Here is a 16,666-nt window from a genome sequence, read left to right as displayed (position 1 = left end):
TTTCATCATAACTTTTATGTTCTTCTACCTTTTTATTGATTATTATTTCACTTATGTATTATACTTCAATGTATTTAATGTCTTTACTGTCTTATTTGATTCACACTGCATAAAAACTACATCAAATGTAGTCGTATATACCCTGAACAAGTTTGCTACTACATGTATGCATGTGCAATGGAGCAAGTTTTCACTATTTGTTGGTGAGTATTTTGGTTTTGGAGACAAGGTTATCTGCATTCTGATGGAAAATGATGAAGAGATCTTTCAAAAGACAATAGGAATATATATATATATATATACACAGTTTTGAATTATAAAAATTATGTATTTGAATTTAAACCTATTAATGGCTGCACATTATTATTACATCCAGTCAATTTAAATTCAAATTAAACTTAAATCTGCTTGTGGTATGAATGATTTTGGGCTTGACTGTAGATGCGAGTCATAAAAAACCCCCAACAGTTTTCTATGACGACATTCATGTAGCAGATTCAGTTTAAGTGAAACAATAATTGAAAGGTATGTGCTCAAAATAACAGCAAAGTAAAGTTTAATCAGTGAACCTATTCACTCTGAACGAAAACAGGAGTTAAACATGTGACCCCAGGAGTTAAACTTTGACACCTTTCTAAGTCACATTGCTTAGAAATCTGACATGGTATACAGAGCACACACCCTAAAGGGAAATGAAGCAATATGATGAGAAATGATGAAAGCAGGAAAGTTCTTTTTGAGTCTTAGGGGCTGCAATTTGTCATATGACCCCAAAACACTGGATGCTATGAGATCCCACAGCTCCATTTATACCTAAAAATTCTGAACAAAACAAAAAGAACCACGAAGTTATGAAATGGCAAAGGGTTAAAATGACAATATATATATGAAACTTCGTTCAATTTTATATATACATTCACTCTGAACGAAAACTCCGTTCAGAGTGAATGATGTTAAATAAAACATGTTTATCTATATATATTATATATTTGTTAGTTTTTTCGAAATAATGAGCAGTGGTCAACTTCCGGAACGTCACTAATGACACGTATTCAAAATGGCGGCCGAGGCTATGGTAAGTGATAAAATGAACTCTTTCCTCTATCTATATTTTTGCTACTCTCTACTCCTTAAATAAGTAAGACATTGCGATGTAATTGCGGCAGAGGAAATTAACTGAAGCGATATATGGAAACTTAATGTAAAGATACTACTCACAGGAGTTTATTGTTTGAATGTTTGCAATGTTGCTAACTTAGTTAGCCTGTTAGCTAAAGCTAGCATGGATGTACAGAAATCTGGCTGTTACAGTGATTTTCTTGAATTATGAAATTGTTTGAACACACGTCCAAGAGACCTTGGGCTCGTCAGTAATAGGGCTGTCATCCCAGCAGATAGGAGATAAAGCAGAACTTTTCCAGCTAGCTTCAGCACTTACGTTTGGAAGCGTCAGTTGTTATGACTGAAAGGTGTTAGCATGGCAGAAGAGCAGGAAGTTCAACAAAATACCCACATAAAACTGGAATAAGACTGTTTCTATTTAACTATTTTGTCATGTTGGCACTATGTAGCTCATACAACATATTGTGCTGGTCCGCTACCCACCCTGTCGTAATTCATTGTTATTGACAATTCAGTTAATTAAACTTTGTGACGTTAAACTAGGCTTACGTACATATAAACTACATCAGCAATAAACCAACATTTATATTGTAGGTGTTGGCATAGTGCAATGCGTGTCGGGATTGTAATGTGTTGCCCTTCTTATCCTGTTTGTGTTGAATGATCATGATTACGTTGTAGACTTTAAGTGTAGGTAACAAATCCTTAATACATCACACTTGTCATTACACAGGTTTTGGGGTTTTGGATATCAGCAACTTTGAAGGATTCCTTTTTCTACCGATGTTTTTTTTTTTTTCTTATCTGGAAATGTTGATTAGATTTACTTTAACCAACATTTAGTCCAGCATATGTTTTTTTTTGTTTGTTTGTTTTGTTTTTTTTCTCTGAATTGCATTATGTTGCTGTATTTTGGATTGATACTAGTAAATAATTTGAGATTAACTCTGAAAATTGTAGTTCAATAATATCCCCTTCCATTATCTTTATTTATAGATGAATCACAACTAAGTAAAGTTTCAGGCCAGAGCATATTAGACTCATAGCTGGTCATTTACTCTTCCAGTTTGATTCAAATTCAGCCATGCGTTTTGTCAGTGTGTCCATTCCTTTGTTTTCCATGCGCGCTGCTTTCAGATTGCATTGGGGTTTGTTGACTGGAACCCATCCCGACCTGCTTACCAGTCTGTCACAGGGCAACTCAGACACAGATAGTTAGATAGTTACACAGTTAGATTTGATCTTGTCCTGTCCAGTTATAATACAATGTAGGAATCACAGGGAATGCAGCAGATTGCATCCTATCTAATCTTTGCTTTAATGCAATCCTGTATTCTGAGCCAGCACAGGGCATCAGCGCAGAACAACCATTCAATAATAACAGGAGGAAACCTCCAGCAGAACCAGGATCAGGATGAAAGATCATTTGCCTCAACTTGACAGTGGCTGAGAGAATATCAAATGGACTAAGATGGTAGTCCTGGGCTAGGTGAATGTTTTATGGAAGGTAATATAAACAGGGAATGCAATGTCAATGAAAACAATAATTGCAAATAATGTCCAAACAAAGTGAGGAGATGTCCTCAGTGTTCCCTCCATTGGTACATCTACAATGCTTAAGATGAGGGTTACTAACCTGTGGCCTGTTATGCTCTTCATGGTGACTCTTAATGTTGGCTAAAAGAGCTTTTATGTCATATTTGCAAAGAGAATTCACGACTGAATGACACTTGGGGTACCCAGAATATTTTTTAGGTCACCAGCTGTTCACTTCTCCTGATTTTTCCTGTAACATAAATAATATGCAGCGATGCGTTCCAAAAACTTCATGACAGCCGGAATCTGTATATGTTGAAAAAAAAGTGTGATTAACATCTACCATGTTAAAATCTAAGAAATGAACTAACCAAATTAATGTAATAAAGTTTTGATCCTAATATTTTTTTTTATTACAGTGTGTTTTTCTTTAGTGACTGGGACACTTTGGGCTTATTGCTAACATAGAACCCAGATAGTAGCTGCGTTTCCTGAACAAATGTTCATTTTATGCTAATGACAAAAATTTGTGCTTCCCAACAAGCTTGTTTACACAAGTCATTAAACATCATGGCAGCATCAGATGTAAACAGTTACATAAGATATATTCATATTTCAGCCATGCTGCTAGCGCTCATCATCTATCAGCCAATCAGAAGAGATGTCAGGGGTTGGAGTGACAAGCTCCGCCTACTTGGGGGGTGGCGGCTACGTTTGAGGTGCTTTGAGAAAATTGTAGTTTGGGATTTTCACAGAAGAGCTAAGGAACGACACACTTTGGAGCGACACACAGCTCTTTATGAACTGGGTGATGCTCACAGAGCTCCGGTGGAGCCAGCTGTACTTTCTCCAAAAAAAACCCAAAAACAATCCATCACCCTCATACGACTTCCTGTCGTCTTTTTCATTGTTTTCACCAGTTGTAACATCCCGCTGTTGTCCTTGTGCCTCATATGATGTTTCCATTGCAGTTTTGTGAATTGTATCCATTTTGATACAGCTGAAAAATCACCTCATCCCAGCGCAAAAGCATTTTATTGAAAAATGTGAGTTTTTCTCCAAATTGGCTAGTTTTCATTAAGAACATTTATTTTTGTAATTTCAATTTGTGCAATTCCATGGTTAATGGAAATGCAGCTAGTGAATAGTCCATCAACATGTGGAGATGAATGAAAATCATTTCCTGTCAGTAAGGTAGTTTTACTGTAAAAGTATAATCTCTCTGCATCTGCTTTTTTGGCTTCCAAACCGTTTAGTTAGAGAGGAACTCAGAGAGAACATGTTTTTCCTGTTTTGCTTGGTTCTGGATCCCTGAGGTGACATGATGAGCATCTTTATTCAGTCTGAAGCAGAGGACAGGTCTTTAACCGTTTCCTACTCGGCACCATTTACATTCGTAAAGTTAAAAATCAGGCGGCTGTTATAGTTGATTCTTACCAGCCACTCAATTGTTTAGTCATTTATTACAAAATATGGCTGTATGGCCACATTCAGAGGGCCTTTATTTAAATCTTTATTGAACCAAACAGTCATTAAATGGGTTAGCAAACAAGAAACATGAGAACCTTAAGCCAATCAGAATTACCTGGTTTTACCATCTTCTTGTCTTCTTCTTTGTTCTTGTGTGCTGTCATTCTCCTCTTTCTGATGGAAAGAAGCAGCCATGTTCTACCTCCCAGCCCAAACTGTGAAATAAGAGAAGTGCAGCCTGAGCTGAGTGTTTGCTTCATGCCTCCGTTCCTGTAAAGAATGGGTCGGTGTTAGTGGTGGCTTTAATAAACAGTATTTGAATAACCAGATTCTCCAGTTTGTGGCTTCCTTTTGTAACTTGATCTTCTTCTCATAGATAATAGACTCCGCAGCTTTACCCTCTGAATCCCCCTGACCCCCCCATTCGGGGCAGCGGCTTATTTTGAGGTCGTCCAGTAAACAGCCATTTCATAAACATGTGTGTAACCTTTCAAATGAAATAACCATGTTGTTTACTTTGTATTAATTAACAGTGACCTGCGAGTGTACATGAGTGACCAGAAAAGGCTGAGAAGTGATGCTCACGTCAGCTCAAACTGTAGAAATCTTCTAAACTATCGTTTCCTATCTCTGCTTCCTTTTTTCTTTACATTTAAAATCAAAATGAAGTGTGAAAAATAATCTGTCAGCAAGGGAAACTGTGTGAGAACACTCCTTCTCACAGATACAGTCTATCCAGGGTTGGTCGGTTCCATGCTGAAGAAACTTTCCCTTCATGGACATCATGACTGTTACCTGTGAGCATTGTGCAGGTTTGTTGGGTTGTTGACTGGTTGCTGCTGTGTGTTGCAGGAGACGTGGTGCGCCTTGCTGCTTGTGGCGCTGCTTCCTGTGGGCCGGTCCTTCTATGTCCCCGGGGTCGCTCCTCAGGACTTCCATGAGGGCGCTCAAGTAGAAATTAAGGTAAGGCTGAAACTCTAGTAAATTATTTGTGATTTTCATTTGACATTTCTCAAGAAGGATGTGGTTTGAAGTTGTGTAGTGTTCTCCAGGTTTTAATCTGATTGCTGAGCTTTTTGAAAGCTACACAAGAAACTAAAATTGATCTTTATTCCCTTGTTTTATTTTTTTTAAGATTGTATAATTAGTATCTTATTATTTTATTAATCATCAGCGATCCAGTTGTCCAATTTTACTCCTGAACATTGTTGTCCTTTTTTTATTTTGACATTCTTAGAAAAGAATAGGCCTGTGGCAATAAGCAATGAATCAATTACTGCATATATTGTTTTTCCTATTTTCTCTCGTTCTACCAAAACCTGGATGACAAAAGTCTTCAGTGTTTTTTCCTTTTTTTGAAGGACAATATTGTTTACAGAGACTTCATAATTCATTTTATTTCTTGTTTTTTTCAGTTTGCTTATTTATTTTATAAATTCAGCACTCATAACGTCAGTCATCTTTATTTAGGATGTAGAGGTACTTGATGCTTTTAAATGTTTCCTTTTTGCTGTAGACCACGTTGCTGGTGTGTGTGTTTGCATGAGCCAGTGTTGACTGAATGCGATTGTCTTTGCAGGCGGTGAAGCTGACCAGCTCCCGTACACAGCTTCCATATGAATACTATTCCCTGCCTTTCTGTAAGCCAAGCTCCGTCTTATACAAGGCGGAAAACCTGGGTAGGTGGGCTGCAGATTGTGGCATTGATTTTTATAAATTTGCTTGTTTTTCAGTGTCTAATATGTTCATGTTAAAAAAACAAAACAAATTTTCTGTGTATGGTTAAGCATAGCTTTCATTTGTAAAATGTAAAAAAATTTTTGCTATTTTTTTGTATGTTTTGTTCACTTATTTTTCTTTTTCCATTTTTTCAGATATTTAAATATCTAACTTTAGTAATTCTTGTGCTTTTGTTTCTAATATCTTTTATCCTGGCGTTATTTGCACAGGTGAGGTTTTGCGTGGAGATCGCATTGTGAATACGCTCTACAATGTGAAGATGAACGAGGATAAGAAATGCGAGCTGATGTGCGGCAAGAAGAAGTTCAACGTGGAGGAGAGCAAACTGATGGCTGAACGAATCCAGGAGGAGTACTACGTTCACCTGTGAGTTCATCCCATTCACCCGCTAATGGCCATTTATCAAGCAGAAAACCAACAAGCTAGTTCCAAATAATTGCTCTTAATATAATCCAACTTGGCATAGGAGCCAGTTTCCAATTTCTCACACTAAACTTGTGTTTATTTTACTTTTTACTTTCTTGCATTTGTAATCTAACTGAGGGAACTGAAAACCAAATGAAGAGCTATGTTGATGTGTGTTATTTCAGGATTGCAGACAACCTTCCAGTTGCCACCAGGTTGGAGGTTTACCCCAACAGAGAAACAGGAGGGGATGAAGAGCAGAAGAAGGTTGCAGATAAAGACGTTCAGTTTGAACATGGTTACAGACTTGGCTTCGTCGACAACAACAAGGTAGATTTCACCCTCGACTCTTCAGAAGCAGCTTTTGCCTCATCACTCACTAAATGACCCAACCCGAAGAATGCGCATGTTTATCATTAACCATACAAGTGAATGTGAATATAGTAGAATATCGTTAAAAATCTTTTTATTTCTGATAAAAGCTTTACATGAACTTTTGAATGTCAGGTAAGACAATTTAAATATTTTCAACAGTGAGATAAAGATTCCACATAGATTTTATTAGCTGATAAAGCCCATCAGTAAATATTTGTGGTGCACTGATTTATCGGCCAGCCGATTTATTGGTGCTGATTCCCTTAATTTGGGGAGATCGGCGATCTCCCCAAATTAATAGGCTTCATTTTTACATATGAAGTCGATTTTATCCACTGATCTTATCTAACTTGGCAAAGCTCAAAAAAATCAACCACTGTCTTCTTCTGTTCTCCAATGAGAAATTTTTGACTGACAGACCGGCTCACCAAGTTATCACTGCACATTTCTAATTAACAACAGTGACCTCACTGTTGTTAACTCAACAACTTTCTTGACATACTGAGCAACATTTCAGACAAAAGAATTGGTATCGGCCAAAATCAGAAACAGCAGGTAAAGCTTTTTAAAAGATTAGTAATTGGTGATCGGCCAGAAAACTGCAATCGGTGCACCCCTAGTGAATATGTAATGCAAATTTTGAGTGAAATTTTAAAATGTCTCAAAACAGAAAACAAAACACAAATTAAACATGTTTCCGTCTACTGGTTTGGAGCGAATCAACCAGGCTGTGCAGATGTTGATAGCATGGCTCTCACAAACAGGAAGTAGATGTCGTAAACTAGCATGGAGCTCATATCTTAGAATGATGGAGAGTCTTCCCATCACTCCAAGCAAGCCTTCATCAGTTCATTCAATTGAATTTCCAGTTCTGATCAATATGAAACAGAAGTTTGGAAAAACACTAATTCAATTCTGTTGTGTTTTTTTTTTTTTGTTCCAGTTTTATCTCCACAACCACCTGTCCTTCATCCTGTACTTCCACAGGGAGAAAGTAGAAGAGGGAGAGAAACACAACTACAGAGTGGTGCGTTTTGAGGTCCTACCTCAAAGTGTCAAAGTGGAAGGTTGGTATCAACACGAGCTTTCCAAAAGCTTTGGCGCTGGTGATTGTGTCAAACCTGAGGCTAACGCTAACTATTTTGGTCAAATGAAGCGAATGTGTCTGTTAGAAAGTCATCTGTTGCTTTGAATTTCTTTTTCTTTTTTTAATATGTAGATCTGAAGGCCATTGAAGCAGATAAAACCTGCACACTGCCTGAAGCCAGCAGTTCTGCCCCCCAAGAGATTGACCCAACCAAAGACAACGAGATTCTTTTCACATATTCTGTCACCTGGAAGGTCAGCAAATCAAAAGTCAAACCTGGATGTAAACCATCTAAAGCCTTCAATATAAATAGATCAGCTGGGCTGATGCAAAGAATAAACAAAACACTTCTGATGTTTTTAAATTGAATTTAGAAAATATGTTGGTCAAAAAACAGTCAACATATAACTAATCTGTTTAGGATAAAACTGCTGTACTTAAATATTGTAGTTGATGTAAAATTTAAATGACCATCCATGCTTGTTTCAACTGGCAGAACTCAGCTCACCTAAATCTATTAGCTATTTTTTTTTAATTCAGCAATTTTTTTATTTTTTTCCTGCTGATTCTGATGGATGTGATGAGGAAACAGGTTTATCTCGCTTAAAAGATAAACCTGTTTATCTTTTAACAGTAATCAGTGATCTCTTCTCAGACATCTTTAGGTCCTTATTGTGAATCTTTAAAATGCATTTAGGAGCATTTATCATCCTGGTGCCAGAAGATTTCTGTGTGTTTTCCTGATTTAAAGCTTGAGTTCACTGTTTGGCATGCCGTTGTTGGATACGTTTTTATACCAAACCAGGTTTCTATCTAAAAATAGATTTTTTTAGATGGATATCTAAACAAATTTTAAAAATTCAAATTATTTTTAGATAGGTTAGGTTTACGTAAAAAATTAGATAAACCTAATCAAAATGTTTTCTCAGTTTTAGTCACTGGACTTCTTGTCTCATTTGCACAGGAGAGTGAGGTGAAGTGGGCCTCTCGCTGGGACACGTACCTGACCATGAGCGACGTCCAGATTCACTGGTTCTCCATCGTCAACTCTGTGGTGGTCGTCTTCTTCCTCTCTGGTACGGCTGTAAGGCTTCATGATCTTCTTTGTTCACTACTCCAACAAACCTCTCAGGCCAGAAATGGGACAACAGATTAGAGTAAATGGCAAGCAGATAAACTCTATATAAAGTGGTTTATGCTCAGATTTTTGTCTGTAAAAATGTTTTTAAATTATCTATCATTTTATTTCCTCTTCACAAAAAATACTATACTGTTGATCGGTCACATGAAATTCAAATAAAGTCTACTGACGCTTGTAGGTGTAACTTGACATTTCAAAATGTTCAACTAGCATGAAGAGGCTATAGTTATGGGAGTTGACAGAGAGGAGAAGCTACAACCATAAAGTGACAAAAAGTTAGTTTTTTTCTATAACACTTATATAGTCTTTTGCTTTTGTCTATGTATTAGCACTCATTTTTTGAGAGATGGAAGTGTCAGTTTTTCAAATCTGGGAATTTTCTCCTTTTCACATATTATGATGCCATATCAGTAGCTGTGTTTCCATTACAAATGTGAGTAAAACTTTGTCAACATTCCGCTAATGTCAAAAAAATACAATTTCGCAATTGCTGTGTTTCCTCTACAAAAGAGACTCGATTAAAATCACACATGAATAAGTTTGTTTGTGCGATGAGTCATTAGAAACACACTGCACCTTCGTCCTTCTACTACTTCCTGTCATCATCTTCATGGTTTGCTCCAGTGGTAACATCTGGTTGTTGATGCAAAAAAATATTACCATTACAGTTTTGTGAAATAAACCAATCTTGAATCAAACAAATCAGAATCAGCTTTTATTGTCATCATACAGCAAAGAAAACAGACAACACAGGACAGGGGTAGACGGCTGCCTGAGGCTGCAGCTCACTGGCCTGTTGTAAGATGGGAATAATAACATCCTGTCTCACACTGTCTGATTTATGAGGTTTCAAAAGAAAATGAAAAACCACATCGAGTTTTTTCTTGTTTTTTAGCTTGCTGTGATTCGATTGAGCAAATTTATTTTTAAAATGTCAAATGGCGCAGTTATATGGTTAATGGAAACGCAGCTACTGATGTGTCGTTCTAAATGCCACAGCAAGAGTTTGTCTGTCTGGCATTGCATGAACCCTTTCTCCTTCTCTGCCTTTGTCTTCCAGGGATTTTGAGTATGATCATCATTAGAACCTTGCGGAAGGACATTGCCAACTACAACAGAGATGACGACATTGTAAGAAAATACAAAACGGATCAAGGAGTGTTTGCTCCAAGAAATCGTTTTCATCTTTGAGATTTTCTTGCCTGTTAAAATCTGGTTTTTATTCAGAGGCTCAGTTCTGGTTTTTTTCTAAGCAGCGTTTCTCATTTCTAACCAGGAAGACACGATGGAGGAGTCGGGATGGAAGAACGTCCATGGCGATGTCTTCAGACCGCCGCAGTATCCCATGATCCTCAGCTCCCTGCTGGGCTCAGGGATCCAGCTTTTCTGCATGATACTCATTGTCATCTGTGAGTTTGGCTTCCGTTCTCTTTGCTCTACAAAACTTTGCCATTTTCAAAATTCTTATTCCTTATATCATTTTTAAAACATTTTTACATGACCAACATGCTTATTTATGAAGTCTGATAAAAAATGATGTTCGTATGATTGAATAAAGAAATAATAAAACACAAACTACTGCAGCTGTTTTACAGGTCATTGTTTTCATTTAGCCTGCCTGTTCTCACTACACTTATCGTCTCGTTTTAGTTCAGATCCACAGTTGAATCTTTCCTCAGCTAATAACTCTCGTCTGTCTTTGTGTTGCAGTTGTTGCCATGGTGGGCATGTTGTCTCCATCGAGCAGAGGAGCCTTGATGACCACTTCATGTTTCCTCTTTATGTTTATGGGGTAAAGGCCTCAATAGCTGCTTTAAATCCTCACAGAAACAGAATAAGGTGATGTTCTTCCAATGAAAATTCCTCTAACCTGTGGATGTTTTTCCTTCAGTGTGTTTGGGGGTTATTTTGCTGGCAGACTGTACCGCACACTAAAGGGCCATCGGTGGAGGAAAGGAGCATTTTGTGTATGTCGATCTTTAGAGTTTTTTCTTTTTAAATAGATATATTCTCATGACAGAACTGCATTCATTTCATCCAGTCTTTCTGGTTGAAGTGTAGTTCACTAGAAACTGATCATATGGGACAATAGAGGGTTTCTTCTCTGGTCAAAGACAGGCACAGAGCAGCACAGTCTACAGCCTAAAACATTCTAACACACATCCAGAGAACGACAGTGAAGCTCCACTCACTGACTGTAACGTGTCTCAAAACAACATGTAGAGCAGAACTGTGGAGCCTCGTTCTGTAGGGTGTCAACTGTGTTTAATGCATGTTTTTATTGTTATTATTTAGATATAACTGCAACGTTAAAATTGTTCAGTGATCTCCAAGCATGAAACCAACTTTATGTTTTGCTGGACCGAGTTTATGGGCGCAACTGGGGCTGAAGTCTGTTTTTCATCTGTTTCTCTTCTAGACGGCCACCTTGTATCCCGGAGCGGTGTTTGGAATCTGCTTCGTTCTGAACTGTTTCATTTGGGGGGAACACTCCTCCGGAGCAGTGAGTTCAGTCCTTTTGAACCCAACCAGAAAGGTTTCCTATTGGGAGTAAATGCTGCTAAACCTCTGAAGCTTTTCTGGATCAAAAATTATAGTCGGTGTAAAGTATTTCAGTTCATACTTGTTGTTATCTAAGGTGGTCATAGGGAGAAAAAATACTTTCTGGTGAGGTCACAACTCCATACTGTGATTTAAATTGATCAGTCTAAATATTTTAGATCATCTGTAGATGATAAAATCAACTCAAGATTATTTTTAGAATCAGTAAAATAGCTTTTTAATTTAATGCAAGTAGGAGGGTCTGAAGCAGAAGCCAACTTCACAGTTCGCAGTTCCTGTCAGTCTTCATTGTTTATGTAAGCAAGTGTTGTCAGCAGGTCCGGCATTAAAGGACCAGTGTTATGTAAAATCAACTGTTTGGAGCTGCACATCCTATTATAATGTTATTCTTTCCTCAAAAACATACCTGGAGTGTTGCTTTGATTCTTTCACGCATGTTTGAGAAATCCTTTCATCTCCATGGTAACCATGGAAAACGTAGTTCCTCCTTTGACTCCTCCACTCAGCTCCTTCAGACTAGCCAGCAGCAATTAGTAAACACCTGGTGGAACTGCATATCTGCTGAGCTCATTATATGAACTACTTCTCAGTGCAACACTGGTAAAAACATTGTTAAAGGGTTAATGAAGAGGAGCCATGTTGGGATGATTTCCTAAAGGCAGGGTTTCAGAAAGAGTAGAAATGTTTAAAGAAACATAGGCCTAATTTCAAGGCCTAAAATTTCTTTAAGTCATATTCAACATATAAACCAAATAAAGCTTGATTGTGTTATAAAAACAAAGGCAAAACAAGACAGGATGAAGGCTAAACATTAGCTTTTCTTAGCTTGTCATGGTCGATTTCTCTCATCTGATGTTTGCTGACATTTCTCTTGGTCTCCTGTCCTCCTCTGGATTCCAGGTTCCCTTCACCACCATGCTGGCCCTGCTGTGCATGTGGTTCGGCATCTCCATGCCTTTGGTCTACCTGGGTTATTACTTTGGCTTCCGTAAGCAGCCTTATGATAACCCGGTGCGCACCAACCAGATTCCCCGCCAGGTCCCGGAGCAGCGCTGGTACATGAACAAGTTTGTGGGGTGAGTGTGCTCCAGGTCCTCGTCCGTTCTATTTATAGATTTATAATGCATGAACTAAAAGTTTTCTTTTCTTTCTATACCTCCCAGAATCCTCATGGCTGGGATCTTACCGTTTGGCGCCATGTTCATAGAACTCTTCTTCATCTTCAGTGTAAGTCTAAGCTAATCTTTTCAGTTCCAAGGAAATTCTTCCCTCTGAATTTCCTTGGAATGAAATGAATATGAAGGTTACATTCCAGGCTCTGTAACATTCTGTTCAATGTGTTTGTGTCGCCACCTACAGGCCATCTGGGAGAATCAGTTTTACTACCTCTTTGGCTTTCTGTTCCTGGTTTTCATCATCCTGGTGGTGTCCTGCTCTCAGATCAGCATTGTGATGGTCTATTTCCAGTTGTGTGCAGAGGTAAGGCCGCCATGACGCAGGAGTGTTGCTATGGTTACGTGGCGTTTCATGCCACACGGAGAACAATGATGTGCCGTGTCTGTTCCTCACCGTCAGGACTACCGGTGGTGGTGGAGAACGTTCCTGGTGTCAGGAGGCTCTGCTTTCTACGTCCTGATTTACGCCGTCTTCTACTTTGTCAATAAGGTAAAAACCAGGAGAACTCAACTCTGATCAGAGCTGTACTTAATCATTCTTCATCACAAGGAACTGCTGTTGGATTAAAAGTCTCTAAAAAAAAAAAGCTTTACTTGGATATGAAAATTAATTCAATACAAAAATACTTTTCTGATTGCCCAGGGAAATGAAATGTTGTTGCTCATCCCAGTCAGTTCAAAAATAATTTCCGTTGATACTGATGGTAGGGAATCCAACCAACATAAATCTTCTGACTACAGGTTAGGGTAGTATTTGACGCTATTGCTGAAAAGTGCAAAAATAAGTCTTTTCTTTCTGTACCATTAAAAAAAATGAGTTTTTCAGGAACTAAAATATTTGTAAGGGCAGTCAGTCTGTCTGACTAGACTAATGTATCATGGAAATGCAGAGCTTTAGTCCCTCATGCTGGAAGCATAACATCCAGCACAATATTTTTCCCATCTAGAATATTGTGCAAACAGATGTTACAATGACTTGATTTGCTGTGTAGCTCTTATTAGAATTAATACTAATCTTTCCTTTAAAGAGAGAGTTTTTGAAGTTAGGTTCTGTAAAGTTATCAGTAAACTGTTTCTTTCTGCACATCCTTGAAACGTTTTAAGTCTTAAATTGATGTATCTAAAATTGAGGCCTTAAAATGTTTTAAATTCCTCTAAATAAAGAAATCTGCCTTAAATATGTTAATCACAGGTGACAGGACTATTTATTCTGTGGTTTATTTTTCTCGTGAGTCTTTTCTGTCAGGCTAAAGCTTTAGTCGCATAAAGGCGTCTTCATTACTTTCTGTGAGTCAAAGTGGTTGAGGCTACCGCTAACTAGCTGCTAATATACCCGTAGCAGCTAGCATTTTGTGTCTGTCATTGGTAAGTGTAAATAATCACCAGCTGACAGGACAACAATCATGTTCACTACCGGCTCACTTTTGTTGCCAACCCATACGATGCTATGTGCATCCTGGCTTAAAAAAACAAAAAACCTCACTCTACCATGTAAGATATGCAATTTTCCTTTGTACGTTTCTGTTATAATGAAAGTATTAAATTTCAATCATAATGGTCTTAAAATGTCTGAAGTTTGTGTTGATGAAACCTGCAGGAACCCTGTTACAGGACAACATTAAATGGCAGGGGGTTTGTATCAGGGAGGAAGTTGGGAAGCTATCAGTCAAACTGACCTCATTTTAGAAATGTCAAATTTAATCAAACTGAAAATATTTATATTTATAACATACAGACCACTGGTAAGTCTGTTGCTGATTTCTCAGCCAAAATACCTTCCCTGCTGCTAATTGGTTGGGAAATGGTATGAAATGTGTTGGTAGCAACTAAAAAGGTGGTCATCAGGCTTCCTCCTCTCCAAACGGTCACTCTAACTTGACCTCTGTCTGTTTCAGGTGTTTCTGATTTAAAAACTCAAAACCACTTTCTGTGTGTGTGATTTGTCTCCAGCTGGACATTGTGGAGTTCATCCCCTCCCTGTTGTACTTTGGTTACACCACCCTCATGGTGTTGTCCTTCTGGCTGCTAACGGGCACAATCGGTTTCTACGCAGCCTACATGTTCATCAGGAAAATCTACGCCGCGGTCAAGATCGACTGATTCCTCGGAGCCGCTGATGTTCTTCTAGTTCTTGGTTTATTTTTCTTAATTTTTTTTTTTTGATACGTTTGTTTTTTAATTATCATTATTATTATTCTTTTTGTCCAACAAGCACTGACTTGTGTGCAGATGGAACAGGGGTTTATTGATATGATGCAACAACCCCATCTGCTGGCCACATGGTGGAATAACAGCCAAACAGCTGTTCCCCCGTCCCTCCCTCCTCTCCTCCGTGTCGGGACAGAGACCTGGATGGCGGCGTCCTTAATTGGGAATGTTGGTGTCTCCTGTCACCTCACCCTGCACACACACACACACACACACACCGCGGGCCAAAGCTTGTCAGATAAATTTCTGCAAATTTTTTTTGCCCAATGTTTCCAACTGGAAGTTTTCATTTTGGCCATCATCATATTTTTTTGCAGTTTTTTTTTCTTCTCTTTTAATTGTCTCCTTGGACGCCATTTTCTTGTGTTTTCTTCACACTAATCGCGTCTCGACTCTTCACTGATTCTGCTGTTAGAGGGACACTTTAAGTTTCGGTTCAGAGACTTTCTGGATCAGGGTTTTGGTGTTTGATTGGATGGGGAATTATGCTGGGCTCTTTTACATTGTAATACAAGAAAAGGATCAAATGTTCCATGACTTTTTTAAAAAAAAAATGGGTTTGCCGTGTCTCCGTCGGAACCAAGTTACCCACAATCCGTCTCGGCGTACCGGTTCGTTTATTCTAAACGTTTCAGAACCGCTTCTGATTGGACGTAAATATTTGGAGCGAACGGCGGCGTTTACGGCGACACAGGTGGAGCAGCCACGGGACAAACGGCACAAAGGAGGAGAAGAGCAGAACGTACTGATGTATCTTCAACAGTGTAGCCTTAGCAGTCCCAGAGCCTGCAGAACTATGCAGTAATGGAAAGAGTGTTTAAAGCTAATATCAAAGGACCGTATTTGTTTAAAAGGAAAAAAGAAAATCACAGTAATTCCTAAAGTTTGACTTTTGTTCAAAGATCAGATCTGCCTCATTAGCCGTCGCTGTAAATGTCACCTTAGCCATTTTCACACATCAGTGCTGAACATTTTCAGGAGATCTTTGCTTCTGGAATCTTGTGTTAACCCATCTTGTGTTATCTGGATCTCAATCCACAATCCTTCCTGGTGGAAAATCTTTCCGCTTGGACTTCTCCATAAAGCTGCAGCGAAGTGTGTGAAAATGGTTTCAACAGCGTTTCAGCTGTCCAATGTTCTCGAAACACACATAGTCAGCTGGTGTTGCAGGTTTGCACATCTTACACATCAACTTATTTTCTCCCCTGATACTTTAGCTTAAAAACTAACTTTAGGTTACATTTCAGAAAATGGTGACATTAAGGGCTCCCCAAAGATGATCCATCGTAGCAACAGCAGTGAGATGTGTACAGTTTTGCTCAGTGGTCTCATGAGAAAGTTGAGTGATTCATTAAGAGTTTAAAATCTATTCCCTTTCCTTCACATCTGATATGTTATTGGTGTGAATAATACAGATGGATCTATAATTAGCCCTAAAGCTATGAATTTCTTTGCACCTGTGGTGAATCACTGCTCACATAACGGCTGCAGCAGCTTCTTTGAATAACTGGATATGTTTTCAGATTTCCTGAAATCCCACAAAATCTTTTTTCTGGGCTTATCGGCACAGAATCCAGCTAACGGACTGAAAGTTGCATAAGAGGAAAACTTTTCAAAGCCCCTGATCAAGTAAAATTGTAGTAACATTTATTTCAGGATTTGAATTAAATAACATATTTCTGGGAGAGGTTTTTTTTAAATACTCCCTTTACAGTGTACTGGTACTTAAATTTTCACTCATTGAAACCAAGAAAGTGGAAACGAGTCATTTCCTGGTCCTCATTATAATCCCTAACTGCTACAAAGGAGGATAGGTGAGATGAGCTGAGATCAGTTGAAGTCTGG

At 38.4% G+C, this 16,666-nt stretch overlaps 1 protein-coding gene across 1 annotated transcript; it reads left to right on the top strand.

The window, feature by feature from the left end:
* The first annotated feature begins 1,020 nt into the window (after window positions 1-1,020).
* Window positions 1,021-16,516, top strand: tm9sf4 (transmembrane 9 superfamily protein member 4). Its single transcript, XM_044115772.1, has 18 exons — window positions 1,021-1,075; window positions 4,981-5,091; window positions 5,708-5,807; window positions 6,078-6,234; window positions 6,459-6,603; window positions 7,592-7,715; window positions 7,868-7,989; window positions 8,700-8,811; window positions 9,937-10,007; window positions 10,153-10,285; window positions 10,587-10,668; window positions 10,768-10,843; window positions 11,296-11,379; window positions 12,339-12,514; window positions 12,602-12,665; window positions 12,798-12,917; window positions 13,014-13,103; window positions 14,564-16,516. The coding sequence occupies exons 1-18, from the start codon at window positions 1,058-1,060 to the stop codon at window positions 14,711-14,713; spliced, it is 1,935 nt and encodes a 644-aa protein (XP_043971707.1). The 5' UTR covers window positions 1,021-1,057; the 3' UTR covers window positions 14,714-16,516.
* Window positions 16,517-16,666: the final 150 nt, after the last annotated feature.

The sequence above is a fragment of the Gambusia affinis genome, linkage group LG01 (assembly GCF_019740435.1).
Source record: "Gambusia affinis linkage group LG01, SWU_Gaff_1.0, whole genome shotgun sequence".
In the NCBI taxonomy this organism is placed as follows: Eukaryota; Metazoa; Chordata; class Actinopteri; order Cyprinodontiformes; family Poeciliidae; genus Gambusia; species Gambusia affinis.
This window is presented reverse-complemented; position numbering and strand designations above follow the sequence as displayed.